The 13238-nt window shown below is 35.1% G+C and overlaps 1 protein-coding gene across 3 annotated transcripts in view; it reads right to left on the bottom strand.

Moving 5' to 3' along the window:
• The window catches only part of LOC114342903 (tetratricopeptide repeat protein 28), a 137846-nt gene that overhangs the window by 93535 nt on the left and 31073 nt on the right, over positions 1–13238 (bottom strand). For all 3 annotated transcript variants that reach the window (XM_050647164.1, XM_050647165.1, XM_050647163.1), the window contains exons 2-3: positions 5249–5308; positions 4868–5076 (exon numbers count right to left, since the gene is read on the bottom strand). In XM_050647164.1, coding sequence (XP_050503121.1) covers positions 4868–5076; positions 5249–5308 — 269 coding nt within the window. The remainder of the gene's footprint in view (positions 1–4867; positions 5077–5248; positions 5309–13238) is intronic.

The raw sequence follows: 13238 nt of genomic DNA on the forward strand, positions 1-13238 counted from the left end.
GCAGCTCCTAATGCAAGGTCAAATGCTATCCCGACTGGGCTAGTTATATTCGTGAATTCTCGCATTTAAAATAAATACATTATTTTGAATGCGAGAATTCACGAATATAAATACCAGGGAGCAAGGGTCGGAGCGAGGATACAATCCATTGCTCTCCGTAGTGAGCAAACCCTTTTAGAATTAGGGATTAGGACCCCCGCATACTGCAGACTTTTTACCGGCCGATAGTTTAGTCGGGTTGGGCTGTTAGTGCGCATACCGAGCCAACTAAACAGTCGGGTTGGTGAAGAGGGCGCATACTATTCGCGAAGTGGCACATACTATTCGCGAAGTGGCGCATACTATTCGCGAAGTGGCGCAAACTATTCTCGAACGATTTAGTACTGAAGTTCTTATTTGACTGTTGGAAGAATGGAAGACAACCGTTGTACGAAGCAAAATCTTAAATTGCGACCAAGGACAAGCAAAATAAGTAGAGGCAGACCTCAAACAATAGGGACTGATGACATCAAGTGAATGGCTGGTCACAAATGGATGCAAAAAACAACGAACAGAAATGAATGGATACACTTAAGTGAGGCTTCCTTCTGGCGATGGATGGAATAGCTGTTGATGATGCTGATGATGAATTCTCAGTGATAGATTATTTAGTGGAAAATTCTCCACAATGTATTCTAAATTACCTGATTACCCAAAAAAGTTTTTAGCCTTTTATCGGATGATCTTAGTCAGCTTCAATAAACTAGTCATGCTAATTGGACCATGCATGTTTATACAATTAACGATTGTGAGTTAGACGATACCATTTTTTCGCAATTCGTAATCGGGAAGCCCATCAAACTTTTTTATCGGCCGATACTGAATCGGTGTAATGTGCGCATATGCATACCTCTAAAGTCTGCAGTCTGCGGGGGCTCTAAGTGAACATCAGTCTTATATTAAAAATAGATAATTTGATAGATCTCAAATATGTCAACACGCATAGGTCAATGAACATAGAGTTCAGTGGAAAGATTCAAGAATAGTCCTGAAAGAAATAGTAAAAAGAGAAAAATCAAAGAAGCGGGTCTAGTTATGCTAAATGAAACCTCGTAAATTTCTCAGTAGAATGCAGTAGAATGTGGTTACCCATACTAAAAGACGAAGTCAATAAAAAGAAACTACCATGATTAGTAAGTCAATAACGTATCGAGGATAGTACATAATTTATATTTTAGTATTATTTATATATCTATGTATGATTAGTATTATTTATAATTTAAAATAACATACATATAAAATCAGAGTTTGATGTTAGTTTTGAGAGTAAACTGAATGTAAGACCAAATACTTACTGATTTTTTCCTGATTTTTCCTTGTGATTTACTATGGAATCGCTAACGCGAGAATTTTACTGTCACTGTTTCAGTATGTTTGAGCTATTATTCTGGACTATTAAAAAATTAGAAAATTAGTTAGTGAAGAAGTCAAATCAGGTAGTTTTTTCAGTCGGCTATCTACGATTTGTTAAGTTAGTATTTAAGTCTCTCCTATTTAGCTATTTATATATAAAAAATTGATAATTGTCAGTGTCAGTAGAAAAGTAATAAAAGTTAGAAAATTTGTAGAAAAGTACGAATTTTGATTGCATTTCTATTATTCAGTTGCAGCTAACCTAATTTGATTGGTTTTTACTTCGAAACCTGGCAAATTAAGGAGTAGAACAAGATAAAGAAGTTATTCCAAAGTAGAAGTTATCTTGTTCGAAACATTTTGGTGCCGAAACCAGGGAATTGAAGTAATTAAGAAGAGGTTAGCTGCTCTCCAGAGGAAGGAAACAGTCATTTTAAGTTCAAAGGTAAACTACTGTCTACAACGATGTCAGCAAGCGAAGGTGAAAGTAAGCGTACATCAAGACCCCCTCCAAGAATGACATACAACGAGTTTGGAAACCCAATAGATGCCCCAACTCCAGTGAGAGTAAGACAACCAAAAGTCAATTCAAGCCGAAGAAGCTCATTGTCACGAGCTTCATCAGTATACTCAACAAAGAGTAAGTAACCAGTCCATAATCGATCTTGAAAAAGAATATGCCTCAAGAAACAAACTCTTCGAGACAGAAGAAAAGATTGCTGAATTACAATTTAAAATCATAGAAGAAGAAGAAAAGGTTGAACAAAGCTCTGAGGACTTTTCAACCCTGAAAGAGATCTCTCCAGAAGACCTGAGTGTAGCTGATGCTGAGAAGCTAGTCAATGTACAAAAAAAAACCTGCAAAAAAGTAAGAAGACATTGAGGCACCTTCAGCTAAAACTACAAGGCCTTCAATCGTTAAGTTTAGTTCAAGAAAAAGGCTTACGACTCTTGAAGAGCTTAAAAAGAAAAAAGCTGAAGCCATTCGACAATCAATCGCCGAAGAGCAGTATATAAGATGTAACAATGACGGTGAAGCCATCCGTCAAGATCAATCAAAATTTCAACCTCCTTCAGCCCCACCAGCTGCTCATAGGCACTGCCGTCAGGGATCAGTAGCTACAAATACAAACGATGAAGATGAAAGAACATTATTATGGTATGTCCCTGTTCAACTTAACGGAAGTAATGGAACCACAATTTCTGTCATTGCTATGATTGATACAGGAGCTCAAAAGACTCTCATTCTAGAAGAAAATGTGAAGAAACTTAGTGTAGATGGTAAATGGAGAGATCTTTCACTTGTATGGTTCAACGGAAAAGGTAACACTGATCCATCAATGAAAACGATAATAGAGATCTCAGGTGACTTTCCAGATGCAAAGATTTACATTTTGAAGTGTCATACAGTCCCAGTAATGAACTTGCCTTCTCAGACCTATTCTGCTGCAGAGCTAAAGAAGAAGTACACATACTTACGAAGAGCACCGTTCTCATTACTGATAAATGCAAACTTATCACTGATCATCGGAAATGATAATCTCTCCTTGTTCCTGTCACGAGATTACATTGAACAATCTCCTGATCTACCAATTGTTGTCAAAACCAAGTTAGGATGGGCTCTTGTTGGAAATGAAGAAATGTTAACTGGAGGAATACAACGAAATAACTCTATCTTCACTTGCAAGAAAATTAGCGAGGGTCTCTATGACAACATGGGTAACTTAATTGCAGCCGAAGATTGCACAACGTTCAAATCTGCAACACCAGTGTCAAAAGAAGACGTGCAATTTTTGAATATTTCGGAAGAACAGGCTATACAAATGCAGAAAGAAGTTAAAATGATTAATGGAAATGGAGGTTTTCCCAACGTCAAATGGAAACGTAATTCGGTGAAAGTTACAAATACAATTCCATCAGAGCTACGGGTGGAAGGAACGATCAAAATTTCATCAAAGTCAGATTTAGGAATTGAAAAAAAACTCGGAATTTTTTGGGATAAAGTAAAGGACTGTTTCAGATTTGAGCTGGATACGAAAAGGATACCCAGGTATGTTCTAAAAGGATATAAGACTCAGACAAAATGTCTACTAGCAAGTTTCATAATGAGTATTTTCGACTCATTAGGATTTCTCACCCCATTGAAAGTCAAAGGAATCATCGGGCGGCTATGTTGGAAATTCAAAGTAGATTGGGATGATCAAGTACCATACGTTATTGACATCCGCTTCAAGGACTGGTTGAAACTTGGAGTAAGTCCTGAGATTGAAGTTCTAAGATTCTACGATGTGGATTTAAGTAAGGAACTCCAACTTTACATATTTTGTGATGCTAGCGAAGAAGCTTTTGCTACTTACGAAGCTTACGTACGAGGTCATGCGAGAGGGAGCAAATGTTTCAATCATCGGAGGAAAAGGAAAAGTATTATATTACCACCAACTGCTGATGACAGTCAACTTGAGAAATGGGCCATAATCAACTACATTCATGAGAGGGAGCCGTTATGGAAAATGTCTGTTCCGGACGTCAAGAAGATAGAAAATTTAAATATTTATTTAAATTTCATTTATTTGTTTATTTTTCATTTATTTGGTTGTTATTTGTGATTCATTTTAATTGGTTCTAAATTACTTTAAGATTAGTTAATCTCAGAGAGGGAGATTGTTTCAGTATGTTTGAGCTATTATTCTGGACTATTAAAAAATTAGAAAATTAGTGAAGAAGTCAAACCAGGTAGTTTTTTCAGTCGGCTATCTACGATTTGTTAAGTTAGTATGTAAGTCTCTCCTATTTAGCTATTTATATATAAAAAATTGATAATTGTCAGTGTCAGTAGAAAAGTAATAAAAGTACGAATTTTTATTGTATTTCTATTATTCAGTTGCAGCTAACCCAGTTTGATTAGTTTGTACTTCGAAACCTGTCAAATTAAGGAGTAGAACGAGATAAAGAAGATATTCCAAAGTAAAAGTTATCTTGTTCGAAACAGTCACCATTGCATGTGGTTGTCTTTTTAAAGACAAGTCACATGCTATGATTTTTTTGTGATAGATATTCTTGAGTTAAAGTTGATTTCATGTAATCGAATGAACTGAATCTTTCAATAAAGTCGTCCCAGGAACGCAACTCGTAAATATTGGCAAAATCATTTTAAAGTCTTCTGCTTAAAGTATAATATTATAATACGTCAAACCGGCAATTTTTCAATTTAATATTATGATGTCTGAGTTGCCGATATGAATGAGTCAGATTAAATTAAATTATTAAAAGAACCTTTTTACTATACAACAACATTTTTGTTTAATTTAGTAATATTTTGTATTTTGATAACGACGTCCGAGGTGGAAGTCGAAACGTCAATAAAATCATTTTTTAAGTTAAATTGTGGCTTATTTGCCATTTGGCAAAGAAACAGCTTCAGAACAATATTAAAAAAAAACATTAATATTTCATCTCTACAAAAAAAGAGTATTACCTATAATAGGCTTTTGGCCACGTTGGACATAAATCTCTGGCAGTGATAGCATCTTGCAGAGCTTGGGCAAACAGGCCTTGTTTTAATTTTGCTGCTGATCTATTGGAATATAGGATGTGGTTGGTAGGGTCTAGCTGGAGAGCGTCGGTGTAGAGGGCAACAGCTGTTGCAAAATCTCCATTCTGGCACGCAGCGTTTGACTGGCGAACCTAACGTCAAAATTTGATTTAAATGTATCAGACCTAACATGGCTTAAACATAAGTATAAATGCAAATTCGACATACTTTTGAATATTACAAGATAATAAATATTCTAACGCAGCAATGTATACTCGCAAAAGAAGATAAGGAAAAAGATAAAGTGTTACAATAAATGCTTACCTTTTCAAGAAACAACGATCTATTGGCTGCTGGTAGTTCAGTGGTCCCTTCTGGTTCAACCTGAAATCAATAAAGAGTTACTATATATAAGGTGATAATCAGTGGCGGCTCGTGATTTTTACAATACGGGAGGCTATACCTAACTGTAAAATATCTAGAGAAATTTGCATTAGCAAAAAGGTGCGCCAAAAAATGTAATTTAAGGCACCATTTTTTTGACCATTTTTTATTTACATTTCATAATATCATAATTCATAATATCATATCATTTTTAAAATAGTTATGTAGTCTACAGTGGGTGATCATATTATTAGAGCCACCTCAGAAAATTTTACATTTGTCTAATAATGGTATGTAAGTTTTTTCCTTATACGGTCCACGTTGCCTTTGAAACTTTAGAAATGGATGATATGTTTCTGTTGGAGTGATTAGTATTGAATATTAAAGTTTTTATTTCTGCTATTTTCCTTGGTGAGATGTCTTTGGATTTCCCATGAAGTTCTGGTAACACTAGTGTAACAAACGCACAATTTTTACTAAATTCGCAAAAAATAGTATAGGCCTGTCAGAATATCACTAGAGGGCAATGGAAACTAACTCGCAAAGTTTATTATAACTCTAAACACCAAGAATACAAAATAATAGGCACACGAGTTGCAAGCTAGGCTGAGCAGCACTGACAAACAATGGCATCTGAGTCACGCATTGCCACACATGCGTATTGCCACTATTGTCAGACTATTTATTGCACTTCCATAAAGTGTAACAAGAGAGCCAAATGGAAACAAATCCATTAATATATGATACAGCTCAATTACATACCCTCTAAAACAGCGTTTGCCAACCGGTGGGTCGCGACCCACTAGTGGGTCGCGGCGTGGCTCTTACAGTAGCTGTGTAGCGTACAGTGACCGTGTTCCTTATGGGTCGCGAGAGGATTTCAGATGGGTCGCGGCGTGGCTCTTACAGTAGCTGTGTAGCGTACAGTGACCGTGTTCCTTATTTTTTTCTATCATCATGGGTGAGGGATGGGTCGTGACGTCGTGAACATGAAAAAGTATCAGAAGGTGGGGCGCCAGACATAAAAGGTTCCACTGCTCTAAAACATTGAATTTTACTAGGTGGCTCTAATAATATGATCACCCACTGTAATTGTAAAAGTTTAATAGTACCAATATATTATATAATAATATATAATTATATTATATAATAATATAATTATTATATATTATATAATAATACCAATAATAATACAAAGTTTGTGTCGTTTATTTGTTAACAATTCCATCTTTGTAAGTAGATATAAATAAATACAGATTTGAAGTTTTGCAGTCCATATAGGTTGAAGGTTCACATTTTTTAAGATACTCAACTGATTTTTTTTTAATCCTAAACGCGGCCTACTGCGAATACAAAAACACGATAAATTACCAATATTTTGCTTTGCGTTACAGATATCGGAAAAAGTTATTTGAACAAGTTGTTCCAAATATTATTCTAACCCTACATACCAAATTTCATAACAACATATTTTTAGTCAGGACCCTAAAATTCGTTGTCCCGAGATGCATGCAACGGAGCCGAGAAGCTAGTTAGCCTCCGTTGGTAAATCTTCGGGCAGCGTATGATGGCATCGTAGATGCCACTGTTAGGAAACCGGGTCTCCTTAAACGCCTGCTGCGCTGCGCGGAGCATTAGCAACGGAGGCTGATCGGCTTCTCGGCTCCGTTCATGCATCTCGGGATAACCCAGGGTCCTGCCTACAATAATAATAAAAAAAAACTGAGAACAATCATGCGTTCTAATGCTAATGCTCCGTGCGTATGGATATTTAGTGGTAATATGGAATTTAGACGTTGTATAATAGTGAGTGTGCTTGTTGTTTTTCGCGATTCAAGATAAACAAAACAGTGTAGCGTGTGTAAAAAATTTATGGGAAGGCTAAGCCTCCCTTGCCTCCTCTGACGAGCCCCCACTGGTGATAATGTTAAGATTTACTGGAAGAAAACTCAACTTCTTACAAATGAAATGTCCAATCACCTTCTAGTAAGAGTCTCCAGAGAGGAGACAGAGAGTTGTATGACAAATATAACGAATGTTCGATTTGGAAAATATCACCACGGACATGGTGTTCATTTTTTCGAATCCTGTAAAAACTAATCAAACTTTTTGAAAAATTTAAACGCAGAATGAAAGATTACATCATCACCGAGGCTAGAAAGAATAAACAAAAAGTTTCTTCTGAACAAGATATTTGAAATTAAAAAGCACACTTAATTTTCTCTTCTTTTTCGCGTTGTAACTTATTAAAATAAACATTATACAAGTTTTCAGGGACTTTCTTCCCTCGGTATAATGATGTTATCTTTTATTCTGCGTTTAAATTTTTCAAAAACACCTATTAGTTTTCTCAGGATTCGAAAAAAATTAATGCATTTAAATAGCATTGGAGCCGAAAGTTTGCGCCTATCCCATTAATTCGTATACTACGTAGGGATTTAATCATAACAATTTCTTGTTTTTAATAAGTACAAAATCCTACATTTACAATATTTAATATCCGATCATTAAAATAATGTTCCCAAATATGTTTCGCGTGTTTTCTAATCGCACCTGCTGCTGGAGACCACTTTTGCTTTTTAATATAATCATTTCACCAATTTGCATAATTGTTTTCCTAAGACGAGGTAGAAATTAGCAACCGGATGTATCCTCAAGGGTATTGAAATTTTGTGCGGGGCTGGTTTAAGTGCACAATTTTGCACAAATTAGAAAATACTTAATTCAGAAGTTTGAGAAATTGAAGATTAGCTGAAAGGTAGAGGCAGGTGCAAATAATCGTGGTAGCCATAGGTTTAATTTGGAAGTGGGTATTTAATTTTTTGGTTCGTTTAATATATCGTCCAGCATTAGTTCTTGCTATCCATCAAAAAAAATTTGATTTTAATTTTCGTCGTTCGGTTTTGTACTCTTTTTTGTGTTACTTTAAGTTTTACTCATTAATATGAATGTCTCTGCTTACTTCGATTTACTTTTTTTGTCCTCCGCAATGTTTTAAACATATCGCAGTTCTCTATTAATTCGGGATTTTCTATATTATTTCTCAAATTAATGCATATAGAATTCGTGGAAACTAGATTTAGAGTTTTCTATATAATTCGCACTGTGTTGAGTTATGCTTTGTTACTGTTACCAACGCTACCAGGTCTAGCTCTCTTCGACGTAAGCTCACGTAAAACACAGGCAACTACAGAAACCTGCTGCAGAAAGTCTACGTCATTCTTAAAGACTAAACTCGTCAAAATAGTGGAATCGCTATTGCAAATAGAGGATTCTAAGTGGGTCTTTAAAATCGTGGTTTAAACCCCCCCCCCCCACGTAAATTTAAAATTTTAAATAGAAACCTCGCGATATTTCGCGAAATGAACAAGATCGAAAAACTGAACAATGCACGTATTCAATATTTTTGAAAAATCTATCAAATGACATTAAACACGAACCTCCACAGAGGTGGGGTGGGTGGTATATTTAAAATCTTAATTAGGAGGCCCATTTTTTATTGCAGATTTGGATTGCTCAAGTAAAAATAAGTAACTTTTATTCGAGACATTTTTTCGAATTATGGATAGATGGCGCTATAATCGGAAAAAACGATTGTTGGAAATGGAAAGTTAAATTAAAAAATGGAAAGTCCCACTAAAATGGAAAACTTTACTTAACTTTTTTTTGGTTATAGGACCTAATCTTCACAACCAAAGAGGTCCCCATAACGCTTTAGTAACTGCAAATTTAGGGTCTAGGATAAATAGGTTTTCAATTATTATTTTTTGGATGGGCCTAATTTTATCCCCATGACACCCCCCTTGGATCCGCCATTGGCCTCCCCTACTATAAGAAGTTGTCCTTCGTGACTAGATAAAATACCAAGTGATACATATGGTTGAAGGTTGAACTCGTATTAAAATGAGTATTCCAATAATAATACAATATACAGGGTGAGGCAAATAAATTGTCTATTAGAAATATCTCGAGAACTAAAGGCAACAGAATCATGAAAATTTGAATTAAGGGACCGTTCAAGTATTACGTAACACAGGTGGGTGGGGGGGGGGGGTCAAAAATATTCAAAAATTGCGTTACGCAATAGTTAAACGCCCATTAGAGTGCGTTACGTAGGGGGAAGGGGGGTCAAAAATCTTCAAAAATCGCGTTACGTAATACTTGAACGCTCCCTAAGGGGTTTTCAAGAGTCATCTATTTAATAAAAATATTTTCATATATTTGCTACTTCCGGTTATACCGGAAGTTGCTTATAACTTCGTTTTTTAAATGGGACATCCTGTATATTTTTACATTTTTTGATTCTCTTCGATGTCTTCTTTCTTAAAATATGAGGTTTTGTAATGTTATACAGGGTATTTTAAAAGATAATTACGTTTTTTTTTTATTAATTTCGTAGCAATATTCACACCCTGTAGAATTGTAGTAGTTTGACATCTAAAACTCTACTTACGTTCAAATGATTTTTAATACAGTCTACTATTGTTAAGAATCATTAGTATAGCTAAATTTTTAATTTTAGTATACAGGGTTGGTCGAAACTCGGAATGAGTATTCTTAAATGGAACACCCTGTATTTTAGTATTGTAATGAAATGATATTTTATGGTACTTTTTTTATTTTTTAAGCATACCCTATACCTAACTGCTTTAATTTGTTCTTAATTGTTAATCGCACCAAAAATCTTAACTACAATTGAGTCCGCGAGTCTTTACCCGTGCGTCATCATTTAAAGCATACGAAATAAGTCGGAAATCTATTTCACGCAACAAAAAGTGACAGAAAGTGGCTACTGTTCCGATTACGGGTTTTACTATAAAATTTGACGTTATCAAATAAATAGAATGTCAAATGTAAGTTTTGCTTCAAAATTTTTGGCAGAATAATTGCAGCTACATTTGAAGTACATTAATAAATCCTTTTAATATCATTAGTGATTAATAAATAAACAATTTATAAAAAATATTATTAAATATACAACAATGTTTACAGTGTGTTGATGTAATAGGTTTTTTTATTATTTATTTAAAAGTATTTTGCAATATGTTGAGCGTCAACAATAAACAAAAGTAATGCCATTGACTAAGGATAAGAAGGATTTTCCCCACTGATAAAATCAAAGTACAATTTTTAAAAGAGCTTTATAAGAAGTAATATTATATTTTATAACTACTAACTAATTAATTGTCATTTTATTCACTTTGACGGAAACCTAAACACAATTACTTCTTTACTGTGTGAATGACGTTAGCTTTGAATGTTTTAAATATTAATTGCCAAAACATAATTATTTACCTTAAAATTTGAAAGTACAATATAAAATTAGTTGTGAAAACAACTGTTTGTGTACAATAAAGAAACTTCAAAACGCACAAATTCGACAAAAACCGCAAAAAATTCAACTGACTGACAGCTCCAAAAAGTAAACAAAGCAGAGACGTCAAACAAATTGTGCTTAAAATATGAAAACATACCGAATCGTCTTTTTTGTACCTATCTCTTTTCAATGCACTGAGTCTAGATGGATCACAAAAATAACATGTGTTTTAACTTAATAACAAACGGCAGCTAGTTTGTCATGAGTTTCATGCGTGGAAGAGAACGATGCTAGATAAGAAGTATGTGTTTTATCTCGTCAGGTATTAATGACGCACGGGTAAAGACTCGCGGACTCAACTGTACATAGATTTTGATAGCTAAACCATTATTGGTAATTTTAAGGATCAGTCTGGATTAATATGTATTTATTTCTGAAGATTTATTTGTGGTTGAATATTTTCACGGCCAACCTAATAAAATTTTACGTATTTTTTGTTGCAATTAATGTTTAGCTTGAATCACCAATAACTCACAAATTAAAGAAGTTAGGTATAGGGAATACTTTTAAAATAAAAAAGTACCATGAAATATCATTTAATTCTTCTTCATGTACCATGTCCTTTCAGAACGTAGGTTACCATCATAGCTATCTTAATTTTATTCACTGCCACCCTAAATAGCATGCTTGTATCAACACCATACCAATCTCGCAAGTTCTTCAACCATGAGGTTCTTCTTCATCCTGGACTGTGTTTGCCTGCTATTTTTCCTTGCATGATATTTTATAGCAACCTATATTTGGGACCTCTCATTACATGTCCGAAGTACTCCAGCTTTCTCTGCTTGATGCTTTTTATGATCTCAGTAGTCTTGCTGAGACGTTCTAGTATTGTGGAGTTTCGAATCTTCTCCACCCAGGAAACTTTTAAAATTCTTCTATAGCACCACGTTTCGAAAGCCTCAAGGCGATTTAGATCGATTTTATTCACAGTCCAGGACTCGACACCATAAAGTAAGACCGAGAACACGTAGCAGCGAAGTAGGCGGATCCTCAATGCCAATTTTAGGTCTCTGTTACATAACACCTTGGACATCCTTCTAAAAGCGGCTCTAGCCTGCTCTATCCTAGATCTAATTTCGCCGTGACTTTCTGCGTTACAATTTAGTTGCTGTCCAAGGTAAACGATTTTATCAGCTTGCTTAAGTTTGGAATTATTTACATATATAGACGGTTTTATATGCTGCTGTTTACTTATTACGAGTATTTTGGTTTTCCGTATGTTCAGATCTAGACCTGCCTCCCTACAACTCTCAACGACACTATCAAGTAGTGTTTGCAGAGTTTCTTGACTAGAAGCTAGGAGTACTGTATCATTGATGACTTCACCGTTCACAAGTATTCCTTCTTGTTTTTCAGAAAGAGCTTTTCTGAAAATTCTTTCGGAGTAGACGTTGAAAAGCAGTGGTGAAAAGAGGCATCCCTGCAGTACTCCTCTTTTAAAATTAAGAGCCGGTGATTCCACACCATCTACTAAAACTGATGTTGTTCGATTCCAATATAAATTTGCAATTATTCGGACATCTCTGCCATCCAAGCCTATGTTTTTTAGAGCTTCGATCAATATAGAGTACTTAACACGATCAAATGCCTTTTGGAAGTCAATAAAACAACAGTATATGTCTACAGATATATCTCGACATATTTGAACAAGTACGTTCATTCCCAACAATGCCTCTCTCGTTCCAAACCCGTTACGGAAACCAAACTGTGTGTCATCCAGGTATTCCTCGCATTTATTGTAGATACGACCATCTATTACCTTCAGAAAAATTTTCAATAAATGGTTTAACAAACTGATGGTTCTATAATCAGCACAGGTTTTTGCTGTTGTCTTCTTAGGTAGAGCTATAAACAGTGAATTAGACCAGCCATTAGGAAGTTGTCCGCTGGTATAAATGGTATTGAAAAACGAAGTTATAGCCTCTAAAACATTGCTATCATTTATAAGCTTGTATATTTCAGTTGGAATTTCATCAGGACCAGTCGCTCTCGCTCTGCCATCTTTTGATGATTATATGGCTTTTATTACCTCAGAGCGTGTTATTAGGGGTCCGTCGCAGTTAGTAATATCGGGTGGTGAACTACTCCTATCGTCTTCGAATAGGTTCGTAACGTAATTTTCCCATTCTTTAAGTTTGTCCTCTACCTCAAATATTACTTTACCATGTTCATCTTGTAGCAATGCAGTTTGTTTCTTATTGAAGATACCAGCCGCTTCTTTCACTTTTTTATACATGTTAAACGTGTCATATTTGTTTTCAAGTTACTCAATGTCTTGGCACTGTTTGGCTCTAGATGTTGACTCTTTGCTTCTCGTATTTTACGTCGAATTTCTTTTTGTATGCTGTTATAAAGTGTTTCGTTGTTTTTCGCTAATCGCCGTTGTTCCATCAAATCCAATATGTCTTCTGTCATCCAAGCCTACTTTTTTAGCTTTGACCTGCCTTATAAATTTCTCACACCGATTTATTTTACTGTTGTTACGATTTTATTCAAGCCTTCATCGACATTCTCACCGATATTTTCCTTTGAACTGATTCCTTAACTTTC

This window comes from Diabrotica virgifera, chromosome 3, assembly GCF_917563875.1.
Source record: "Diabrotica virgifera virgifera chromosome 3, PGI_DIABVI_V3a".
Lineage (NCBI taxonomy): Eukaryota > Metazoa > Arthropoda > Insecta > Coleoptera > Chrysomelidae > Diabrotica > Diabrotica virgifera.